At 41.2% G+C, this 24411-nt stretch overlaps 2 protein-coding genes across 5 annotated transcripts in view; one reads left to right on the top strand and one right to left on the bottom strand.

The window, feature by feature from the left end:
• The window catches only part of CENPP (centromere protein P), a 245062-nt gene that overhangs the window by 129389 nt on the left and 91262 nt on the right, over positions 1-24411 (bottom strand). The gene's annotated exons all lie outside the window — the stretch shown is intronic.
• Positions 7729-18085, top strand: OMD (osteomodulin). Its single transcript, XM_026519129.4, has 3 exons — positions 7729-8122; positions 13319-14272; positions 15274-18085. Exons 2-3 carry the CDS (start codon positions 13333-13335, stop codon positions 15600-15602), a joined length of 1269 nt encoding a protein of 422 aa, XP_026374914.1. The 5' UTR covers positions 7729-8122; positions 13319-13332; the 3' UTR covers positions 15603-18085.

Here is a 24411-nt window from a genome sequence, read left to right as displayed (position 1 = left end):
ACAAACTTCTGTGAAAACATAAAAAATCTTTAACCGCAGGATGACTGGGTGGCTCAGATGGTTAAGCGTCTGCCTTTGGCTCAGGTCATGATCTCAGGGTCCTGGGCTTGAGCCCCACGTCTGGCTCCTGGCTCAGTGGGGAGTCTGTTTCTCTCTCTCCCTCTGGTGGAGCCCCCTGCTCATGCTCTGTCTCAAATGAATAAAGAAAATCTCCAAAGAAAACCCCAAAAACAAAAAAAACAAACCTTTAACCACTTAGTCAGCCAATTAATTCTTCGACCTGACACACCACCAGGGTGGGTGAGTTGGTTGAGTGTCTGCCTTTGGCTCGGGTCATGATCAGCCAGGAGTCTGCTTCCCCTTTGCTCGTTCTCTCTCTCTCTGTCTGTCTTTTTCAAATAAATAAATAAAAATCTTTGAAAAAATGTTTTTAAAAAAATGAAAACTTGTGTCATGGACTGGAAGAAAAAAGATTGCAAGCCATATATCTGATAAAAGGATTTATATTCAGAATGTATAAAGAACCCCTACACTCATCATAAGACAGACAACCTAATTAAAAACAGGCAAGGGGCACCAGGCTGACTCAGTTGGTGGAGCATGTAACCCTTGATCTTGAGGTTGTAAGCCTCATTCGATGTAGAGGTAACTTAAAAATAAAATCATAAAAAAAAAAACAGGCAAAATTTGATATACAGGTTTAATTTAGTTGTTATCAAAATTCCAGCAAGGCTTTTTATGGATATAGACAAGATTATTTCAAAACTTATGTGGAAAGGCAGGGGCGCCAGAATAGCCAAAACAATTCTGAAAAAAAGGGAGGAATCGTCCTACCTGATTTCAAGGTAGCACCAAATGCTGAGGAGGATTTATGGGAAGTGGATCTCTCATTCTTCATGAGTGGGAGTTTAAAATGGTGTAGTCACCTTGAAAAATAGTTCAGCAGGTTTTTTCAAACCAAACAGGTGCTTATCATACGACCTAGCAATTACACTCCTAGGCATTTACCCCAGAGAGATGAAGACTGATGTTCACATAAAAACCTGTGAATTGGGGTGCCTGGGTGGCTCAACCGTTAAGCGTCTGCCTTCAGCTCAGGGCGTGATCCCAGGGTCCTAGGATCGAGCCCCGCATCGGGCTCCCTGCTTGGTGGGAAGCTTGCTTCTCCCTCTCCCACTCCCCCTGCTTGTGTTCCCTTTCTTGCTGGCTGTCTCTCTCTGTCAAACAAATAAATAAAATCTTAAACAAAAACAAAAAACCTGTGAATGACTATTTACAGCAACTTTATCAGGAACAGCCCCAACCTGCAGCAAGCCAGATGGACTTCAGCAGACGAGTGGTTACACCAGCTGCGGTACATCCTTCTTACTCAGTAATAAAAAGGAATGAACTATTGATACACAACCTGATCAACAACCTGGATGGATTGCCAGAGAGTTATGCTGAGTGAAAAAAAGTCAATTCCAAAAAGTTACATATTCTATTATTCCAGTCATATAATATTCTTGAAATGACAAAATTACAGAAACAGATTAGCGGTTGCCAAGAGCTAGGGATGGGAGGGAGAAAAACAAAGAGATTTCTGTGGCTATAAAAGGGTAAGATGTGGAATCCCTGCAGGGATGTAAATGTTCTCTCTTCACTGGTATCGCCCTCAATATCCTTGTTGTGATAACATACCACAGTTTTACAAGACGTTATCATTAGAGGAAATGGGACATAACATACATAAGATCTCTTTGTACTATTTCTTACAAATGTATGTGTCTATAATGATCTCAAAGTAACATTTTGTAACCAAAAACAAAAACAAAAAAACCCAAAACCCAATCACAAAGGACTGACTGTAGTAGAATGCAAGGTGTTGAAATCAACGCCAGGGGCCACGTTAAGGATGGTTTTATAAAATAACCAGATAGTTCACAGACAGCTCAAGGGGCGAGACTGGAATGTCCAGAAACAACTCTGTCCGTAGTGGGAACGGCCTCGCACACTGGACAGGGGATGGCAGCTGTTCAGTGGATGCCACTGGGATGTGGGCAGAGCTGCCTACAAAACAGGAGGTTACTACTGTACAACAGCTCTAAGTTCTAACCAGTCAGAGATGTAAATGCAAACACTAAAAACAACAAAGAAACCACAGTTGTCCTAGAAGAAACCATGGAAACTAAAGGGAGAATTTTCTGACAACGCGGAGTGGGGAAGGTGGCTCTAACTCTGACACGAAGAGCCAGAGGGCCTTAAATAGAAATACAATAAGCCTGACAACATAAAGTCTTCATGACAAAACTGTCAAGAGCAAAGCCAAAGACAAATGACAAACTGGAAAACAACAGCTTTGAGTCCTAGGCATAGGCCTAATTTCCCTTATAAAGAAATCTTAAAACTCAATCAGAGAAGACCTACAACACAATAAAAAAAAAGTAAAAGATACAGATAGCTCTAGAAAAGGAAGCAAACATAGATTTGAAATATAAGAGATATTCAAACAGACTCACAGTAAGAGTCATTTAACCTACTCGATCACCAAAGATAAAACCTTAATACACTAACCAAGGAGGATTTTACACAGGCCCTTGGCACTCTGTGGCGAGCAATTAATTACACACGTGTGTGCCCAGCCTGCAGATTTATCAAATATATTTGCACACATGTGCAATGACATGTAAAAGGTTATTAACTACATCAATGTTTGTATTAGGAAAAGATTAGAAACACTGAAAAGTTCATGCAAGAATTCTTTTTAAAAATAATTTTTAAATATACATATTTGCTAAATATACACATAGGTCCATAAAACATCTCTGGAAAGAGTCATAAGAAAATGACAACACTGTATTCTACCAAAGGTCTCAACAGCAGTGAATGTGTCCCCTGGAGTCAGACAATGTGGCGGCCCTTAGCAGTGGCCGCTGGGAAGGGAACCAGGTGGTTACGGACAGAAAGTGCAGGAGTTTCTGTGGTATACCTTGTGACATAAGAAATACACATTTGATGTCTGCTCCCAGTTCCTGACAGAGAGCTCCGAAATCACTTGCAATTTCCTGGGTGATAGGAATACGTTTTGTTCTAAGGAGGTGACTCTGGGTGGGCTCCCTGATGGTCTGTGGATGAGGGCTGGTCATGAGAAAGACCTGCCATGACCAGAAGCTTGGAACTTTCAGCATCCCCCCATCCTCTGAGGAAGGAGAGGGGCTAGAGACTGGGTTATTCATCCATCACACCTGCGTGAGGAAGCCTAAACAAAAATCCCTAAGGTACATGGTTCAGAGAGATTCCAGGTTGGCGGGCACATGCATGACTGGGAGCAGAGTGTACCACAATGCCAAGGGGACAGAAGCTCCTGGGCTCAGGTCCCTCCGGATCTCATAGTATGTATCCCTTCATCTGGCTTTATACCCACATCCTTTACCATGTGCTTTATTAAATATTAAAGCAATAAGCATAAGCGTTTGAGTTCTGTGAGTCATTAGAGAAAATTATCTAACCTGAAGACAGGGTTGTGGGAGCCTGTAGCCATGTTGTACAGAGGTGGTGGGTAACCTGGAGACCTCCTACTTGTGACTGGCATCCAAAGTGGGACTGAGTCCTTAACCTGTGGGATGTGATACTAAGTCTGGGCAGACAGTGTCAGAATTGAGTTGAACTGTAGGACATTCAGCTGGTGTAGGAAGGAACAGGGCAGCTTGAGGCCAGAAAGCAACCCAGAAACACAAATCAACTGGTCCAGGAACAGGCAAGAGGTAGACCGTCAGTTTCCCCAAAGGAGAAGGTCATGTTTGGAATTTATTTTTATTTATTTTATTTATTTTATTTTATTTTTATTTTATTTTTTTATTTTTTTTATTTTTTTTTATTTTTAAGATTTTATTTATTTATTTGACAGAGAGAGAGATAGCGAGAGAGGGAGCTGAGCAGGGAGCCTGATGCGGGGCTCGATCCCAGGCCCCTGGGATCATGAGCCGAGCCGAGCCGAAGGTGGACGCTTAGCGACTGAGCCACCCAGGCGCCCCTATTTTTATTTTTATTTTTGAATTAATTAAGTGCTACATTTATTCATTTATTTATTTATTAAGATCTATGCTCAACATGGGGCTTGAAATCGTGATCCAGAGATCAAGGGCCACATGCTCTACCAACTGAGCTAGGCAGGTGCCCCTACGTTTGGAATTTATATTTTTTAAGATCTATTTATTTATTTTAGGGAGAGAGAGGGTGGTTGGGAGGGGGCAGAGGGAGAAGGAGAGAGAGAGAGAGAGAGAAAGAGAATCCTCAGGCCAACTCCCCACTGAGCGCGGAGCCCTATGGGGTGCTCAATCCCAGGACCTGAGATCAGGACCCGATCATGATCTGGAAACCAAGAGCTGAACGCCTAGCTGACTGAGCCACCTAGCAGCCCCCGTTTGGAATTTTAAAAATATGAGGCAACACTGGAGGATTTTAAGCAAAGGCACTGTACAATTAGATTTGTTTTAATATAGAATAAGATGAAAACTGGATTGGAGAAGGAGATGTGTGAACACAGGGAGAGGAGTCAAGCCACCACTGCAACATCTGACGGAGAGATGTCAGTCACTGGAGAGACGACGGTGGCAGGACAGATCAAGAGACACAGACACACCGAAAAGACACTCCTGTGCTAGATCACAAAGGACTCAGGAACAGATCCAATTTGAAAGTGAGGGTCAGAAAGTGATTTAGACCAGTGGTTCTCAAGTTTTCACGGCACCTGGGACACCTGTTAAAATGTAAGTTGCTGGGCCTGCGCTCTGAGCATCTGGGGCTGCAGGTCTACGGTACAGAGATACTGCACCTGAATTTTCAAGTAGCAGCCCTGGGAATTCACACACTGGTGGCTATCCTGCCACATTTTAGGGTGCCCTCGTTCAGACAACTCCCAGCCTTCTGGCATACGTCAGACAGTGGGTGAAGCTGGGACGGCGTTACCATTTACAGGAAAAGAGAGCAATGTGGGAAATGGAAGCCCCGAGGGGCACAGGCACAAAGATGGACTCTGCCGGGCACGTGGGAAGTCTAGTGTTTGGACTACTGCTGAGGGTGGCCGGAATGGTCTTTCTGATGGAAGCAGTTCATCAGCTAAGCGTCAAGTGTGCCTCCTACACGTGATCTGATGTAGAACGCTGCGAGGCGTCCAAGCCCATCAGGAGCCTATGCTGATCGTGACCCTGGCTGCCTCTCTACGGGTACCCTCCCTGCCCAGATCACTCAGCCCTAGCCATACTGTTTTTTTCCCTCTCGATACCAATGTGGCTTGCTCCCTCACTATATTCAGATCTCTGCTAAACTATTTAAAATAGTACTTTCCTTTCTTAAAAATTGATTAAACAGACTTTATCTTTTAAAGCAGTTTTTAGGTTCACAGCAAAACTGAGAAGGTACATCGATTTCCCACGTCCCTTTCTTTCTTAGCAACTCCTTACTTTCTGGTGTTGCAAGGTACTCCCAGGCTCATCTTGTATGCTCCGTGCCTCAGCCGTTTCTTCAAGGAGTCTGGTTTCCTTTATGGCAGAAGGTGACTGTAGCCAAGATCTAGGGGCGCCTGCCTGGGTGGCTCAGTCAGTTAAGTGTCTGACTCTTGACTTCGGCTCAGGTCATGATCTCAGGATTGTGGGACTGAGTGAGCCCAGTGTGGGGCTCTGTGCTCAGTTTTTAATCTGCTTGAGACTCTCTTTCCCTCTCTCTCTGCCCCCGCCCTTGCCCCCGGCAGGCACACTCTCTCTCTCTCTCAGTAAATAAATACATAAAATCTTGTGGGGGAAAAAAAGCAGCAGCCACCACTGCCACCACGATCTGGGCGCCGGGTGTTTGTTATGGCTGGAGAGTCACTGTCTCTACGCCCTCCCGGCCGACAGAGCCAGGAGAACCCATGTACACACATCCACAGACGGTTCTAGACGGAGCCACCTGTTTATTTTCTGTTTTCCTATTCCATGACTTGTGCTGCTGAGTCCCCAGCACTTAAAACTGTCTTGAACAAATCAGGCGCTAAAAAATATTAGCTGAATGAGTATAATGAAAAAATCTGTGATCCCCACGATCAAGCAGATCTTAGTCCGGCCTTTCTTTGCCTGCACTCTTCAGCTGTGAAGGTACTGTACCTACTTCAATAAAATTATCATCACAGAATAGATTTTAGACTTTTCATCAGTTCAGTGGACTTCTCTCTTCGACTGCTGCAATTATACCCACCGAGCTGAAACGTGAACTAGCACAATCACTTACAGCTTCTACTTTTCCTATAAGGTCTGACGTGAACCAACAACTCCTCTTACTCTCCTGCCTCCCAACCTAACCCTCCTGGACACCATCCACCTCTTTCAAATTTCCTAGACATGAGTGATTCTAGGTGCTCTAGTTATCTGTTGATAAATATTCTTTCCACATGTGTTAGGAACATGAACAACATAATCACGACCACAAGTTCAAGTCACAGTGTTAAACGAGGAATTATATGAAAATTAAGCTTCTGATTTCAAGTTTATCTTCCAAAAGAACTATGAGGGCACATAAAATTAAATTCTTGGAAAAATCACACAGATTTGCTCTCTCTTCCTTAGTATGGAAGCCTGAGGTTTAAGAACAAAGACTAATAGGAAACATATGGAAAAGATCAGTAACAAGATGAAATCTTGGCCCAAATACAGTCGGCCATGTTTCACATACCAGTGTCTCAAATAATAGATGAGATTTTTATAGTACTGCCAACCATCACTTGAAACACAGCATGCTTTTAAAAAACCCGAAGTATAACAAAATAAACCCTGTGATTTCTTTGTAAAAATCTAATGGTAAACACTATTTGAGGACACAAAAACAAATTCCGGGATTCACTTTACCTTATTAGTTTGTACAAACTTTAAAGAGTCTTCCAAAGCATGAATTCAAAGTTCACTGCCAAGAAATACAAGTTAACTCTCTGTTTAAAATTAAAAAAACACACTAGTAAGAAAATGTAGCACTGAAGCAGTTAACCACTACTCCTCAGGAGAAAAAACTCAGTGAGAAGAGATTTTCTAATCCACAAAATAAAGGCAACAGAAGTTTCTAACGCCATCTCAGTCAATACTGTAAAATTACTTTTTGTACGAACCTAAAGAGGCAAATCAGAGATTTACCTTCTGAGTGCAAGACACTAAATTCTATCGCCAGATTAATTTTTGTTTAAAAGGTTTGTAGCAGGCATTCTAGTGCATATATTTGGGACAAAGGAGAGAACGGTGATAGCGAACAGAAAAGAAGGTATAATTCTTCATGTGGAGAAATTATAATTTAATCTGTGCCACTAATGACAAGACCCTTCGTTTAAAAAGTAAACTAGAGGGGCACCTGGGTGGCTCAATCGGTGAGGAACCGCCTTCGGCTCAGGTCATGATCTCGGGGTCCTGGGATCAAGCTCTGTGTGGTCGGGCTCCTTGCTTCCTTGCTCAGAGGGGAGCCTGCTTCTCCCTCAACCTCTTCCCTTCCCCCTGCTCGTGCTCTCTCTCTCTCTCAAATAAATATAATCTTAAAAAAAAAAAAAGTGAACTAGATATGCAAGCTATATGTTTCTAATCTTGGTTGCTTGTCTTCATAAAGGAAAGCCCTGGTGTGAACGTGAGGTTTCAGACAAGGGACGTTTTAAGACCACTCTTGAGTTCCACCTTAAATTGCTGAGACACTGAGCTCCAAGTTACAGGGGACCTTAATTTGGAGAATTCTTTGGCATGAAAATGAAAATAAAAACAGTAATCAGTACATGCTGTTTCATTTAGTTCTGTTTGCCTTTCATATTAGAGGAAATTCTTGCCACACCTCAAACCAAAATTAAGGGGAAAAGAAAGGGAAGAAAGCCACATAAATCTGACCAACAGCACAAGCATCTCAATTTGAATCCACAAAGTTTTGGATAATGAAAAGAAATACATAATTTTAATTCAACCCAAGTGTTTTCCAAGCAGATTATATTTGCTTAAATTGCTACAGTAATTCAAGGACAGCCCTGTCTGGACACACAGTTACTGTGGATTTTTAAGAGACTCAGTTAAAGAATTTAGGAATATCTGATTCAATTTACAGGATTTGCAAATTCATCAACCCCTGAAAACTAAAGCAAACTCAACAGGTATGACGATAAAATAATTTTCGATTTTTTAAAGAATCTGTTCCTACTGTTAAAACTTTTTAAGTATATTTGATTTGTTTAACATTAAAATAGATCATAAAAGCACAATATTTGGAGGCAATATCTGATAAAAGCTACATTACAATTTGATTAGGAAAAATATTCAGAGAAAGCAGTAATATAATGATTTTAATTTTCTAACTTAAGATTTACCCAATAAATAATCTTTGTTTAGATTTCTTTTTAATCCAGAATGAAAGATTCTTCGGTTAATGGCATCACTTTGTATCCTCTCTCACTCTCAACTTTAAATGATAAAAACTGGCAAATGCCTGTGAGCCATACATCTGGGCAGGGTGACAGATTCTGCTTGTAGGGAAGAACAGTATTTGTACCGATTTCACTAGAAATTTTCTTAAGATTTCTCTGTTGACCAAATCCCTGATTGTAACATGTTTTTGCTTTCATTTGCCTTCTTTCTGAAACGGAAGATGTGAGTGCTTTATCTGGTACTAAAGGAAACAGTTTTTTGGGTTCCAGTTAATTAAAATTTAAATGTATTCTGGCTAAGAATAATTTTGAAACTTTCGTATTTTTAATAGTAAAAGAGTCTTACTTCCTTAGACCCTGGGTGTAAAACAGGAATGTACACTACTTTACTTTATTTATAGAGTTAAATTTAAAACTGCTTTGGAAAGAAATCTGAGTCCATGTACTAATACTCTGGTTCCTTATATCCTAGTTTCTATGGCATATCAACAAAACAATTGAGTCTTTAAAACAATAAAATGCAATGAGGCTTTCCAACTACTTTAAACTTTCCAGAACAAAGTTTGATCTCATTTTAATTAGAACTTCCTTATGAAAGCACAAGTGCTTTTTCCCAAGTAAGAGAAATGTTACAACATAGAAACATTTATAGCTATAATATGAAAAATTCACATTAATGGATATTTTAAAAAATCGGTAATATATATTTCCTTTGCTTTAAAGATTCCTGTTCACATCTGTTATTTTTCTACTAGTCTTGTAATGGGAATAGCGTGCTGTGATGGGAGACACCACTAGGAGAGAACAGCCATGTTCTCTGTGACTGTGTCCATTTAAAGAAACCACTGCTGCAAAGTAACACCTAGAAATAATCCGCATTAGTAGCGATGACAAGCATCGCTAACAGGATGTAATCTGTAATTTAGTAATCCAATCATCCATTCAACAAATGTCTGAGTACTTATACACTGCGAATTGTACTAGGTTCTGACAGAAATTAGGTCAGGAAGCGGGAGGTTTGACGGTGAGTGTACTGTTTTGCTATGAGCTATCCCACAGGGAATGAGGCATAAATTGTAGAACATGAAAGGCAGAAGTAATAAAAATGTGCTTTGCAAATGGCTGGGAAGAGATCATTGAATGGAAAATTTGGATAAAAAGAAATAAGAGGTCCTTATAACAGGGAAACTCACCAGGGATGAAGTTGAAGACTAAGACGAATAGTAAATAGTGGGCCTGTGGATGCAGACAGGGTTGATTTCAGACCAGAAAACTGGACTTGGTCAAAGAAAGTGGGATCAGGCTGGGCTGCAGAGCCAAGGTCCTCAGGGAATGATTCAGAAGAGAAACTGTCCTTAGGGAAAGTCTGTCTTCATAGGTGGCCAAGAAGACCAAAAGCGGCCAACACTAAAAAATCCCTTTATTTTCAGGGAGACTCCCATAATGAGGTCTTGATCCCAAGTCAAAGGGATGCATTTAAGAGCAGGATCAAAACTATCACCCAGGAGTCCTTTTTCCACAATAATTTCTCTAATTGTTGAATAGAGTCATGACTTTCATTCTCAAATGTAAGGTTACTAACTGATTATTGCTACTGTTCTTAATACAAGGATGAAATTCAGAGCTCTGATGAGCAATGCTCATTTCAAAGTTCATCTGTGTAACAGTCAGCTTCCGAAACCCCTCCGTCCCTGTCCACCCTCCGCCCCCACAGCTGCATGCCTCTGTCCTCCTGCTTCTACACATACCTTTGTGAGACACAGCAACCTTACAGTAGAACCCTGTGCTGCACTGAGACTGAAGGGAAGTATGACTGTACTTTAAAAAGATAATATGCTCCACTATAATGAGTACCATAAATACTACAAATTTAACACATAAAATATTATCAACTAGTGAGTAAAATGTATAGGATGTTCTCTACCCATTCCTCCTGATCTCCAAAGATCTGGACCAAATGATATTACAAAGACTTCCCTGTCTGCCCCAAGCAGGATTAAGCCACTGCACCCATGGCACTGGGGTCTAGGTGGTAAACCTTATTTCCCTTTGTCTGAGAATATGGTTTGCCATGTTGGGTCTCTCCATAAACCGTATGCTCTTTATAGAGGGGACCACATCTTCACATTTTCATTTCTGTGTTCCCCACCAAATACCGTGCCTCACCCCCCAGAAGTAATTGCAGTCCATCATTAACTGAAGTAACTCAACTAAACTAAGTGACTACTACTATTTGGAAGGTGGTTAACTAGCCATGTGCACATACAATGTCTAGCACAGGTCACTAAAGCAGCAGACCCAATGGGAGCTTCCCAGCGCCATGGGTTAGCCAGTACGGAACACTGCCCTTTGGGGTGAGACCACACTTCCCGCAGGACTTTCTCCTCCATCACCCACTAACAATGCAGTGTGAAGATCATGGCTCAGCGACCTTAATGAATTAAATTAGGTGTTGGTTCCCTGCGTGCAGACTCCACAGGTCAGAATTCAGACCCTCGAGATTCTGGTCCAGATTAGCTGCGACAGCCTTATTATGCTCCTTCAATAGCTAACCACCACTTTCCAAACACCCCACTCTTTGTTGCTTACATGTTTTGCTCATCTCTTCTATCTGGAAATCTTCCCAGTCTTCCTCTATGAGAACCCTAATATTCCTTCAAAGTTTAGTTCAAATGTCACATCCGCCATGAATCCCACGGATATGGAGGAACAATGCATGTAGTCTACTCAGATTTGTAAAACGGAACTTTGAGTTTAAAAATCACAGGTTGTTTTAAAAGATCAAACCATTGCTACTTTGACATATTTTGTAGGTAGGGATGAGATTAAATATAACAAAAGGTTATATGAGTAAATGATTGTTTTGTTCGATCCTATCTTCTTGGTTAAAAAAAAGGGCAGCAGCAGCAAGGTCATCATCCCAAACTGGTGGGGAATGAGGCTTTAGAAGCTTGTCTAGGAGCAAGGGAAAAGGAACGCAGTAAGGACATGTCCCTGAGCAGCAATGAGTGGTCATGAATTTAAAGTGACACCAGCTGGCTTGGCCTGTTTTCTCTCCACTTACTCTGCTGCATGAGTCGGCTGCATGTAGACTGACAATTGAAGGAACAGCGTTGGAGTTTACCAGAAGAGTATAAGGATGAAAGGGGCCAGAGGGTCTGGGGCCTGTGCAAACAAGTGACAACAGTGATGGGCTGTGGGGTCCAGGTTGCTGAGAGGAACCGAGTGCACTGGGAGGTATGCATGAAGGGCAGTGAAAACAGTGGGATCCACAGATTTAGGTCCCAGTGAAACTGAGGGATTACTGCAGTTGGAGCTACCACGTGGAGTAAGTTATAAAGACAAGTAAGGGTGTGAAGGAGCTGCATGCTGGTAATGACTAGGCCCGCGTTCTGGGTGCAGGGGAGGGAAGAAAAGATCAAGGGCCCCTGACTCTACTTAAACTCCAAATCCCACATTTACACATAATTACATTCTACACATTTTTAGTTTCTGACAAGAAAATAACAAACAAAAATCTAAGACGTTAGGGTCCAGGGTACACTTTCTCAAATGGGGTCTGTCATAGACAATGACTTAAATAACTATTTTTTCAGTTATCCCAATGATGAAAAATAGCTTGTACTACTCTAATGGCTAACTGGATAGAGTTAAGTCAGTTCATGACACACAAGGACACGTTACATTATTTCTCAAGAAACCCTGAATGAGAGAGGTACAGAAAAATAGCCTCAGAATCAAAAAGATAAAATTCTTCTTTTATTTCCCCCCTTTTAACCTTTACCTAAATAACAAACTTATTCCATCTGGATTACTTTCTAATCTGCAAAGCACTTTTACATGCGTATCTCACATGACTGTCACAACCACCAGTTGAGATAAGCAGGCAAGCAATTAATTTCTCATCTTCTTGATGAGGCCAGAGGCAGACATGTTAAGTGGCTTGACCGTCCTAAGTGACAGGTGGGAAATAAAGGTCTTCAGGCTCCTTGTCCAGTAGACCATCCACCACTCACCACAACTTCAAGTTAACAGTCTTTCTCAAGCTGAGTGCTCCCTTCTTTAAATCATGCCCCCTACACACCCTCCTACTCCCTTTACTGTGTGTGTCTTTCTGATTCTCCACCAGACCTCAGCTCCTGGGAGAGAAGACAATGTGTTTTCAATATCTGTTTATCTAGGACTTCACTCAAAAATATCAGTGGAAAGAAAGAAAAATGTATAGAATAACCTGTTAGAAGCTAAAAGTTTGTAGACTATAAATATTGTGTGTTTCTGGGACTTGAGGCAGTTATTTAAATGGAGTCAGAGACAAAATAATTGGATTCTGGAAACGGTTTCATGGGGGAAAGTTTGAAGTCATGGTTAGGCTTGGACAGAAACACTGAGAGGAAAGACGATAGCTACTTTTAATATCTCAAGCTCTTGCATAAAAGGGAATGTTTCATGTTCTTCCAAGGGCAGAAAACCGCATCGACAAACAGAAGCTGCAGTGAAAAAATGTTGGTTAATGTTAACTAAGACTGAGAGTGTCTCCCCTCATAGGTAGTGACCATCACTGAAGGGACCAAATAGTTAGTGGAACACTCAGCATTTTTAGTGGAGGGAGTACCCAGCTGTGGGGTTAGGAGAGGTCATGTTATCATTGTAAATCTATAGTAAGCACGACAAACTAGGATTCTCTTCAAAGATGGCTATGTGGTCTAGTTCAATGCAAAACGTGCCTTTTTAAAAAAAATTTAATACCACCTTCTTGCTATTTAAACATTAATTTTGGTTTGAGCATTGCCCATTTATTCTGGATTCTTTTATATGTTTCAGTACAGATACAGATATTATGCATTTTATGTAACTGTCAATTTACACGAAAATTATTCTAGGATTCACTCACTTTCCCACAATTTATTTGCTTTCTCCTTGTAATAGGACAAAAAAAGAACATGGGCTTTTTAAGTCTAGCATGTGTCCTTTTCTTCTTTTTTGGAGTCAAAGTATATTGCCAATATGAAAATTATCAATGGGATGAAGATTATGATCAAGACCCAGATGATGTCTACCAACCAGAATTCCAATTTAATCAAAATGAGGACTTTCGAGTTCCTTTTCATCAGTATATGTTAGGCTGTGCCACTGAATGCTTCTGTCCACCTGATTTTCCATCATCAATGTACTGTGACAATCGCAAACTCAAGACTATCCCGCGTGTCCCAGCACACATACAGCAGGTCTACCTTCAATTCAATGAAATTGAGGCTGTGACTGCAGATTCATTCATCAACGCAACTCATCTTAAAGAAATCAACCTCAGCCACAACAAAATTACATCTCAAAAGATTGATCATGGTGTGTTTGCTAAGTTGTCAAATCTAGTACAACTTCACCTACAGCATAACAATTTAGAAGAATTTCCATTTCCTCTCCCCAAGTCTTTGGAAAGACTTCTTCTTGGCTACAATGAGATCTCCAGATTGCAGAGAAATGCCATGGATGGGCTAATAAACTTGACAATGCTTGATCTCTGTTATAATCATCTCGAGGATTCCATGTTACAAGAAAAGATACTTGCCAAAATGGAAAAATTAATGCAGCTCAACCTATGTAATAACAGATTAGAATCAATGCCTCCTGGTCTGCCTTCTTCACTTATGTATCTGTCTTTAGAAAATAATTCAATTTCTTCTATACCAGAAAATTACTTCAACGAACTTCCCAAACTTCAGGCTCTACGAATGTCACACAACAAACTACAAGACATCCCATATGATATTTTTAATCTTTCCAACCTTATAGAGCTCAATGTTGGACACAACAAACTGAAGCAAGCATTCTATATTCCAAGAAATTTACAACACCTCTACCTAGAAAATAATGAAATTGAAAGTATGTAAAATTTCATTATCTTTTTTTAAAGACAAAAACAATAGTATGTTGACCTTTTAATTTTCTTTTTGAAGATTTTTATTTATTTGAGAGAGAGAGAGAGAGAGAGAGAGAGAAAGAGAGAACATGAGCAGGGAGGAGAGGGAGAAGCAAGTTCCCCCGCTGAGCAGGGAGCCTGATGCAGGACTCGATCCCAGGACCCTGGGATCATGACCTGAGCCCAGACACTTAACCGAGTGAGCCACCCAGGTGCCCTATGCTGACCTTTTAAAGAATAAAAAAAAAAAAAAAAAAAAATCTATGCTTTACACATCGCTGAAAATAGTTGATTTGAAGTAGCTAGGGAAATGGCCAAAGTTGGCCTCAGAAAAGTGTGCTATAAAGTTTATAGTCTTGTCTTTTTAAATTTTATTTATTTATTTGACACACAGAGAGAAAGAGAGTGCGCACAAGCAGGGGGAGGAGAGCTTAACTGACTGAGTCACCCAGGCGCCCAAGTTTATAGTCTTTTCTTTCTATTAAATGTTATCACCTTGAACACTGACAAGTAGTACTGTGGAGTATATGAAAAAATAGGAGTATTGAATAGTTGGGACTACAGGTATTTTACTTTGTTCTTTTTGAGATTATTTCTACTAAGAATTTACTACGTAACAAATAATTAAATAGCCAACAAAGCCACCATTTTTTTCAAATTTTAAGTCCAGTATATTTAGCACACAGTGCTGTGTTAGTTCCAGGTGTACAACACAGTGACTCAGCACTTCCCTTCATCACCCCGTGCTCATCAGGACAGGTGCAGTCTGAAAGCCATCACTGACTTTGATAACATATAATTCATCTGTAGTTTCATTTTCATTTTATTATTTGATTACTGTAAAAACTAACCCTAATTCTACCTATAAGCATTTTAGTAAGACTGTATCTCATATTTTAATAAAATCCAATGTAGGAATCTAGACGTAATGCAGCAGGATTAACTTCTAATTTGTATTTTTCAGATATCAGTGTTACAGTGATGTGTCCATCTGTTGACCCACTGCATTACCACCACTTAACGTACATTCGTATGGACCAAAATAAGCTAAAAGAGCCAATAAGCTCATATATTTCCCTCTGCTTCCCTCATATACACACTATTTATTATGGTGAGCAAAGAAGCACTAACGGTCAAACAATACAGCTGAAGACCCAAGTTTTCAGGAGATTTCAGGATGACGCTGATAGTGAAGAACATGAAGATCACCAAGAAGGTCCAGAACAAGAAGAAACAGAAGAAAACACTGACCCTCGCTATTACGGAAGCCAAGAATGGCAAGAACCTATATAGGTATACATTTGTGATTTTACACAGTAGTGTTATTCAATATTAATTTAAACATGGAAGGCTCACAGTAATATATCTAGAATCACGTATTAGTATAAGATCGGACTGAATTTAAGTTGTTGGTAACATTTGCATCATTACATAGGATTCAAACTTACTTAAAATGAAAAGTCTTTAGAAATATAAATTAGAATGACAAGTGGGAATAAAAAACTAAACTTTAAACATAACAGTACTATCAAGCTGAGGAAAAAAGGAAGTATGCCATCTCTAGTGGTGTTAACTCTTCTAAGAGTGATGAAAGCAGCAGCACTAGAAGCCAAGAACTGGAGGAAGACAGGGCTGAGATGACTGGGCTTCGTTCATGTAATGGGCAGCCGTCCACTTAGGAGTCAATTATTTTCTTTGACCTGATCTCCAGAAAAGCTTTCACACTTGTATGTGAAATCTTATCACCATGACATCCACCTCCCTGGCCCTACCACTGAGAGCAATAGAAGATGCTTCTGATTTTCAAAAGAGGCCATTCTACTAAGGATCCAAGACTTGTAGTTTCATGAAATCAACTGGTCTTTGTTTTTCTCTCAGAGCACCAAAGCAGCAAAATTCTAAAACATGTATTTGGATAACTAAAAAACACCAAATAGTCTCATCACAATCCATATTTTAGCTGATTTCAGCAATTGTCCAAAACAATCTGTCTTCCATTTTAACTGGGATAAATGTTTTTATAGTAAATTCACTAGAGAAAGTTTTTGTTGTTGTTATAGTTACATAGAGATTCACTTATAAATAACTGCTTTGCTCACAAGGTTAACTTAGCACACAACAATATACCAGCATCATTCACTTGCGTTTTCCTACCGCGATAGAGTAGAAACATGTATGTGCACCAGCGAGTATTCATTTAATTAGTGCTAAAGCTGAATGGAGTTCCTTTACAATTTGGACAAGTTTTAATACCTTCTTTAAAGCCTTAGATGCACTTATTATTTAATCGATCATTTTGAAGTATTTTAAGTATGCCTTGTAATGAAGATGATGGTAGTGCTATGATGAGCTCTCCTGACTTACCAGCTGACATTTCAGAGTTCCTCAGATAAGGAATAAAGAGAGATGGGGCGACCTGCACAAGGAGCCCAAACAATAAATGTTGACAATGTGGAGAACATGCCAGGACCAGACAAGTAAAACTTTATTGTAGGAGTTTTCAAGTGGTGAGTATTTTACTAGAGATGAAGTGTAAAATGAAGCCCCTAATGCTCTTTTTTCTTTGAGTTATTAGCATTTAGCAGAAACAGAACACCCACCTGTCCGCAAGGATAAGCTCAACAATTCAGAAAGAACACAAACAACACTCCATTCATTCATTTAGTTAACAGTCATCAAGGCATTTGGTGTGTAGGGCTTAGTAACAAGGGCAAGAAACAGAATGTATGTGCACCTGTGACACCTTCAGATACAAGGGTGAGGGTAGCAGAGCAAAACATTAGTAATGTGTGGACAAAGCACACTTTTAAGTAAAAAAAAAAAAAAAAACTAAGGACCACATCCCCCTTCATTGAAATTCTTAAAAATAGGCTCATAAATTTAAATATTATGAGCTAATATTTGGAAAATAGTATGGGTGTTTCAGGAGATAAAAGAGATACAACTATTTCTAAACTAAAACAATTTAAAATCTAATGAGAGGCCATCAGGGAAAGGCTAATGAAAACCCTAATGAGAGACCCTTTCACACTCACTGGGAGGGCAAGAACCAAAGACAGACACAGAACGGATGTTATTAGCAAGGACGCAGAGAAAGCAGGACGCTCCCACACTGCTGGTGGGATGTCCAATGGTGCAGCTGTTTTGGAAAGCAGTCTGCAGTTCAAACTTTAGATTCACTTCCAAAGCAGCGATTCCACTCCTAGATATACTCAAGAGAACTAAACCCATATGTTCACACAGAAACATGTAAACAAATGTTCAGAGCAGCACTATCCATTAAGAGCCAAAAAGCGGAAAGCACCCAAATGACCAGGAGCTGATGAATGGATAAATAAAATGTGGTATTTTATGTGTCACACACACAGTGGAATATTGTTCAGCCAAGAGAAGAAACGAAGTACTGATACGTCATGCTACCACACAGATGAACCAGGAAAACATGTCACGAGGTGAAAACTCAGTCACAGAAGACTGCACATAGTATGACTCCATGTAAATGAAATGCTCAGAACATACAAATCTATAAAGACAGAAAGATTCCTGGTTGCCTGGGGCTGTGGGGAGGGGAAAAGAGGAAAAGTGGGGAGTGACTGTTAATGTAACCAAAAACAGGGTCTGTTTTTGAGGGAATGAAAATGTTCTAAAACTGACTGTGGTGATGGCTGTACAAATCTAAAAATACTAAAAATTACTGAATCATATGCTTTAAAAGGGTGAACTGTACAAGGTATGAATTGTCTCAATAAAGCTGTTAATAAACTTAATGAAGAAAATAAGATCAACTCATTCTAACACAAGGAAGAAAGAAATACAACGCTAACGTGGCAGTAACTCTGAAAGACTAAGGGAGCACAGATAGATATCTGAACTTCATTTCTGGTCAGGACACGGGGACGTGGCTCAAGTTTTCCAGAAGGGGTGGTACCTGGACGTGTGAGTAGGAACTGATCGGCAGGAGTGCAGAAACAGGCTCCCGAGGTGAGATGAATATAAAGACATGGTCATTACTTCTTTCACCTCTTGCACGGTTTAAAAAAAAAAAAACAACAACAAAAAAACCCAGTTTTCAGAATTCTGGAACTTCTATTTTTTTATCCTCCTAAATTGATTTTTAAAAATCCTCAGAGAACAGGCTTTGTGAAGAATAAAACCGCACAGTTTAGCAACTGAAAACAAGGAATGTGAAATATGATAAGCCCTGGCAGAAGCCAGACTTGAGACTCCTAAGCCAGATGCCAAAGTAAGGTCCGGAACTCTGAAGCTCCCCTTCCCGCGTTCCTACAAGGAAGCTGGTTCTCCTAAGGCTCCTAAAAGAATCAAGAGAATCCGTATATGTAACAGAGCACTGAACAAAGTGCATGCCAGTTCCAGGTACCCAACACGTAGTAATTAGTACTTCAGCAAGGCCAGCCTAGCAGCCTGCTGGATCTGTGTGCCCCCAGATGTCAGACCTGGGTGTGTTCTCTGGGACCCTAGAAAGGAGCCAGCATCTCCGTGGGTTCCTACCAAGATTCTATTCGTACAAAAGATGAGTGAACAAGAGAGATTTTACTAAAGGTTTTTCTTAGGGAGAGAGTAGAGGGTACTTAAGTCCTACACCCCAAACAAACAGATTCCAGGTCACTATTTGCTAGTTCAGCTTTCCAGAGCACCCTTAGACAGCCTGCCAGGGCAGGGAACACAGCTCCCTCCACCCCTCACTGGGCACCATGCCCTGGCTCCTCTGGCTGGAGTAAGGACATGCTCCTCCAGCCTGATTGGAAGGAGTCAACTCTGCTCTGGCTCCTCCCTCCAAAGGGGTGTGTATGTAAATGGGTCATCCAGCTGCAGAGCCCAATGAGGCGGCAGGTTAACAACCATTTTCGCTACTTGAAAATGGCCTTGAGGAACTCATACGCACCCCAAGTATTTCTCATTAAAAAACAAAATGACACCTAATGCTTACCTTAAGAGAAATTGAAGAGTAAAGCAAGTACTTCTTTAAGTGGCACATCAAGATTGCACAATTATCTACCACAGCCACAGACAGAACCAGTTGATCTGACAGCTACAACAGGGGGGAAAATGAAAATTCATCTATTTTCTCATTACACTTAAAAGTATTAGTTAGCTACTAGGCTGAACTGTATTTGTGACCACTGACAAATAAATCCAAATCGCTTCATGAACTGGGTTTAGTTAACAAAATATATACGATTAGCTTTTAGAAAGGACATAAAAATAAAGGGTATTTCATAAATTTGGTCACAAGAAAACTGGCTGGGAATGTTTAGCTTGTGCTTACAGATTACCTGAAACACTCTACATTTTCCCTTTATCCCTCTGGTTGGGACCACTAAACTAAAGTGCAGATGTGTACATATCATGTAACACACTTAACCAACTCCCAGGGGGGAAAAACAAGAAGAAATAAACCTTGTCTCTCCTGTACACTTTTACTGTTGCAAAGAATTCATAGGACCCAAAGGACGGCTAGAACTAAAACCCTGGTTTCCTGATTCCAAATCCATTTTTTCCCCTAATTCTTGGAAATAAAGTAGAACAGCAGCTGGAAACAAAATTAAACCATAACAAGTAAAAAACCTAAAGTTTCTTATAGGTTCCAAATTCCTAAATAAATATAACTATGCCTAGCAAGTAAATATCAGCCTCATGGAAATTACATGGAACTTACATTACTTTATAGGCTTAGTTAAGCTGAGAATTCACTATATGGAGATTTACGTACTACTTGGAAAAACTCAAAAGTACAGTAAGTTTTTAACATGAATCTTTCCTCACATCAGGTCATAACTCCTCCCCCATTAAATTTCACCCTTTAGTCTGGTAAATACTTGGGTTCTCATCTTTATCTCACCTGACCACATGACTCGGCTTCAGGCATTAGAAGATTTGAGATGGAGATCATAGACTTTCCATAAAATCCTAGAATGTTGCCTAAAAGGGACTATAAATAATCTAGTAACTCAATGATTCTCAGTGGCGGCAATTTTGCCCTCCAGCGTGCGATACTGTGATTTATAAGAAAGATATACTAGGTCCTCACATTCATGGTTCCTGGCTCACAATTCCCCAAACCCCTGGAATTTCCAAAGCTTAGAGAGTGATTAAGGTGTCTTTTGTTATGTTAGTGTAGATGACTTTGGGGGCCCACTCAAGGGAGGGAGCTGGCTGCCAAGAGGACCAAGTGATCTTCCGTCCCAAGGCCACCTGCAATCTTGGGGGAGGGGGAGGGGCTGGAGGTTGAATCGGCCAATTGCCAATGAGTCAATTAGGACTACATAAGGAAGCCTCCATAAAAACCCAGGACTGGTTCTGGGGGGCTTCCAGTTGAACAGGAGATGCCAGAATTGGGGTGCACCTGAAGCTCCTGGCCTTCCCTAGACCCTGCCCTATGCATCTCTTCAACTCACTGTGGATTCAGATCCTTTGTCACAACCTTTAATAAACTGGTAAACCTAAGTGTTTGGAACTTCCAAAGCTGGAGTGCTGGTAGGGAAAATTCTCTGTCCAATGGCCCCTTGTGGAGCCTAGAATGGGGCCTATGGCAAGAGCCTGTGAGTGCCTCCCAATGCTGACTGCAGGAACTCTGGACAAGAGAATGAACATTTGAGGGGGTTGACTACCTTGCTACTGGACATTATTAATTGAAGCCACCCCTAGGACTGAAGGACTTAAAATGGTCTTTTTTTTTTTTTTTTTTTTAAGATTTTATTTATTTATTTAACAGAGATAGCCAGCGAGAGAGGGAACACAAGCAGGGGGAGTGGGAGAGGAAGAAGCAGGCTCATAGTGGAGGAGCCTGATGTGGGGCTCGATCCCATAACGCCGGGATCACGCCCTGAGCCGAAGGCAGGCGCTTAACCGCTGTGCCACCCAGGCGCCCCTAAAATGGTCTTGAAACCTGAAATACCATGTTTAGGATCATGCTGGAGGAACTCCCTAATGGGGATGGTAATGCCTGGGGAATGCAAGGAGGAGATTCTTATGAGCAGGGGACCTCTTCCCCGCCCCCACCCCCTGCCCAGGACTGATTCTGGAACTGCACAAGGGGCTGCTGGCCTCTTCTGTCATGTGGACAGTGCCCTACGGACAGCCCTCTACCAACAACAAGAGCTGCCTGGTTTATGGGCAGCAGTTCCAAGGTGAATGGACAGCATCCTGTCTGGAAGGCTACTGCTCTGCCTGAAGACTATGAAAACAGATCAGCATGGTGTGCTGAACTGCGTGCTGTTTCCCTAGCAGCGATGGAGGAACAGAACAATGTTAAAAGCCCCTCTGTGTGGGTTTTTACTGACTCATGGGCAGTGGCCAATGGCCAGTCATATGGTCAGGCAGGACGGTAATGGAATCTTGGCCTATTAAAGGAATGTCCATATGGGGCACAGTCCTATGGAAATAACTGTGGGTATTAATGTTGGACATGTCAATACTCACCAGAAAACTTGCCTTCCGGTTTTGGAAGATGAGTGGATCCGACATGCATCTATCCCCACATGCTCCCTAGAGATGGCCACCGGGGTCCATGATATGAGTGCATGTGGGGGACTGCAGCAGTGCGGAGATGGGCTAAAGCTAGAATCTCTTGCACCCTCTGAGGTACCAAATGCCAATATGATCTGTTCTGGCAACAAGAGAGACAGAGACTACAGGTGGCTGTGTGGCAGAGACCCTGGTGGGAAGGTTCTGAACGTGGCTGGCAACTCAGACTCATGTGGTAGCCCTGGGGGCTCTCAAGGGGTCCTGACAGGAAGAGCTACCAACTCTGGACTGGGCTTTGCTGACCTGGTGATAGATGCAAATGCTCGGAGAGATACAGAAAACCAGAACAGAAGATATTCCACTGCCAACTGTCATCTCCTCAGACCAAGGGACTCACATAATGTCCAACAACCAGCAGAGAGAAAAGCTTAGAGGAAGAGTTTTATAGAGAACTGGAATGAGCAATTAAAACACTGGTTGTCTAAAACGGGGAGATAAAAATAGGAGCCTTCACAAGTGTGCTCACACTCAACATGAACGTGAGTGGAGCTGAAGGAGTGTCCCCACTGGATACAGTCCTGTGTTTTCTGGCAGGTCTGGAAAAGCAGGGGAGAAAGGGCCTGTGTTCTTTCTTCCCCACATCACCTCAGCTTTTCTTTTTTTCCCTAATGGATGCAGCAGTCACGGGACCAAGGGCTGCAAGCAGGGCTGCTTCCATGTTTTCAGCCTTTCTGTCAGAATTTCCAGGGACTACCGGCACAAGTGGGGCTAACAGTGAGCGCAGCCACACTGCCTGGTGGCAAGATGCACCTCCAGTTCTGCATCTGTGTGACCTCACCTGAACAGAAGTGGGCTGAGGGGGACGGACTCACCACACTAGCACTGCTGCCTACAACCTGGACCAGCACGGCGGCCAGACCTAACATCCCTTCCCGAGATGGGAAAGTTTGGGTACAAATACAGAGAACAAAAAGTAGTAGGTAAAAGTAAGGGAACAAATAAGTACGTTATGTGATGAGGGAAATCCAGTATTCCACTGACACCTCGAGAGAGGCTCAGAGCAGCTCAATTGTACCAGATGCCTGAAGGGGTTACTGAGACCACGTTACTGAGACCACTCCTGCACTTAGAACCTCACCAGAACGCACGGAAGCCTGCAAACCTGAGTGGCCTTGCCCTGGGAGACATTTTCCTAAGATGTGATGATGGACTGAACAGTTATTAATGACTGAATGGGATTCTGGTTGTGCACCAGCATCTGTCGACTTTTATCACTGCTTGGCTGTGAGGGATCCACGTTCAAGGACCAGGGGGCAGAGTGTCGTACTGTGATTTATAAGAAGTATGTGTTTGGTCATCCAAAGAGACCATGTTTCTTGAGAAAATACTGGTTGTCATGGCTAATGGGGGTGAGGGGTGGAGGGTTGCTACCGGCACCTAGTGGGCAGAGAGCAGGGATGCTGCAAAATGTCCTGCGATGCACGGGACAGCCCCACCACAAAGGACTACCTACTCCAAGACTTCAGTAGTGCTGAGGCTGAAAAGCTCTGTGGTAACTAAATTCTAGCCCAACAGATAGACACTGAGGTCCACAGAAGTTAACTTGTTCAAGATCACTGCCAACCAGGGAAGTGCTCCGGGGGAGAAAGGGAGTTTAGGAGTCTGAATGCAATAAAACCGGTGTCCAGTAAACTTACTCCATGGATGAACGCCAATAAAACTGTATTCACTGGTCATGACTTCCCAAGGAAAGACGCTATACTTCACAGTATAATTTTCTGTGAAAATTACGAAGGATCACACTGTGTGTGTCATTAGTAAAACACCCAATCTCCAGGATTCTCTAAATCTGACATTTAACATCTATCCTGTTCACTTTTCAACAAAACTGCCACATTGTGCGAAACAAATCAGTATTTGCCGTTTCATTATATGTGCAAAGACTCTAAAGTTTTTATTGTATCCTTAAAGCCATAAAATTGACAATTTATATCAGCCCAAACCAGAGAATACCAAAAGTAAATGTAAAATAATTCACATTCAAATAAAATCATGAGCATGCACGTCCTAGTTTTCCAAGCTTTAATTTGAAAGCCCCTAAAGACAATTTTGAGTAGAAAAGAGAATAAATTGGTATTCTTTTCTATTTTGTAATAAAATATTTATCCATACCCATATTAATTGGATTTTTAGTTTAGAGGAGAAAGAAATGTTACCTTGAATGCTGAGAGCACCGAAGAGTGATAAAATGAAAGTGAATCTTTACGATGGTCATATAGTTATCTAAAATACCATTTACACTTTTAAAAATCAAATTTACAAAAAAAAATTTCTCGTAGTTTTCTTAATTTAGCAAACAAAAGTATCTTTTACTATCAAACACCAAATTACAAATCAAATGTATTTTTTAAAAGCTGATTTCTCAGACTTGGATTTTTATTATATGTAACTAAAATAAAGGGGTGGGGCCCCAACTGATTAAACTGCAAGATAATTTATGCTAAAACTAATTTTTACATGGGAAATTTCTTGGCTATATACTAATTATGGTACTGGAGCAATATTTTTACACCCCATAAAATTAAGAGCACAGACTAGGTGTCGGTTTGGTGTTTTA

The sequence above is a fragment of the Ursus arctos genome, unplaced genomic scaffold (genome assembly GCF_023065955.2).
Source record: "Ursus arctos isolate Adak ecotype North America unplaced genomic scaffold, UrsArc2.0 scaffold_33, whole genome shotgun sequence".
NCBI classification, from domain to species: Eukaryota; Metazoa; Chordata; class Mammalia; order Carnivora; family Ursidae; genus Ursus; species Ursus arctos.
Note: the sequence above shows the minus strand (reverse complement) of the source record. Positions and strands in the feature narration are given on the sequence as shown.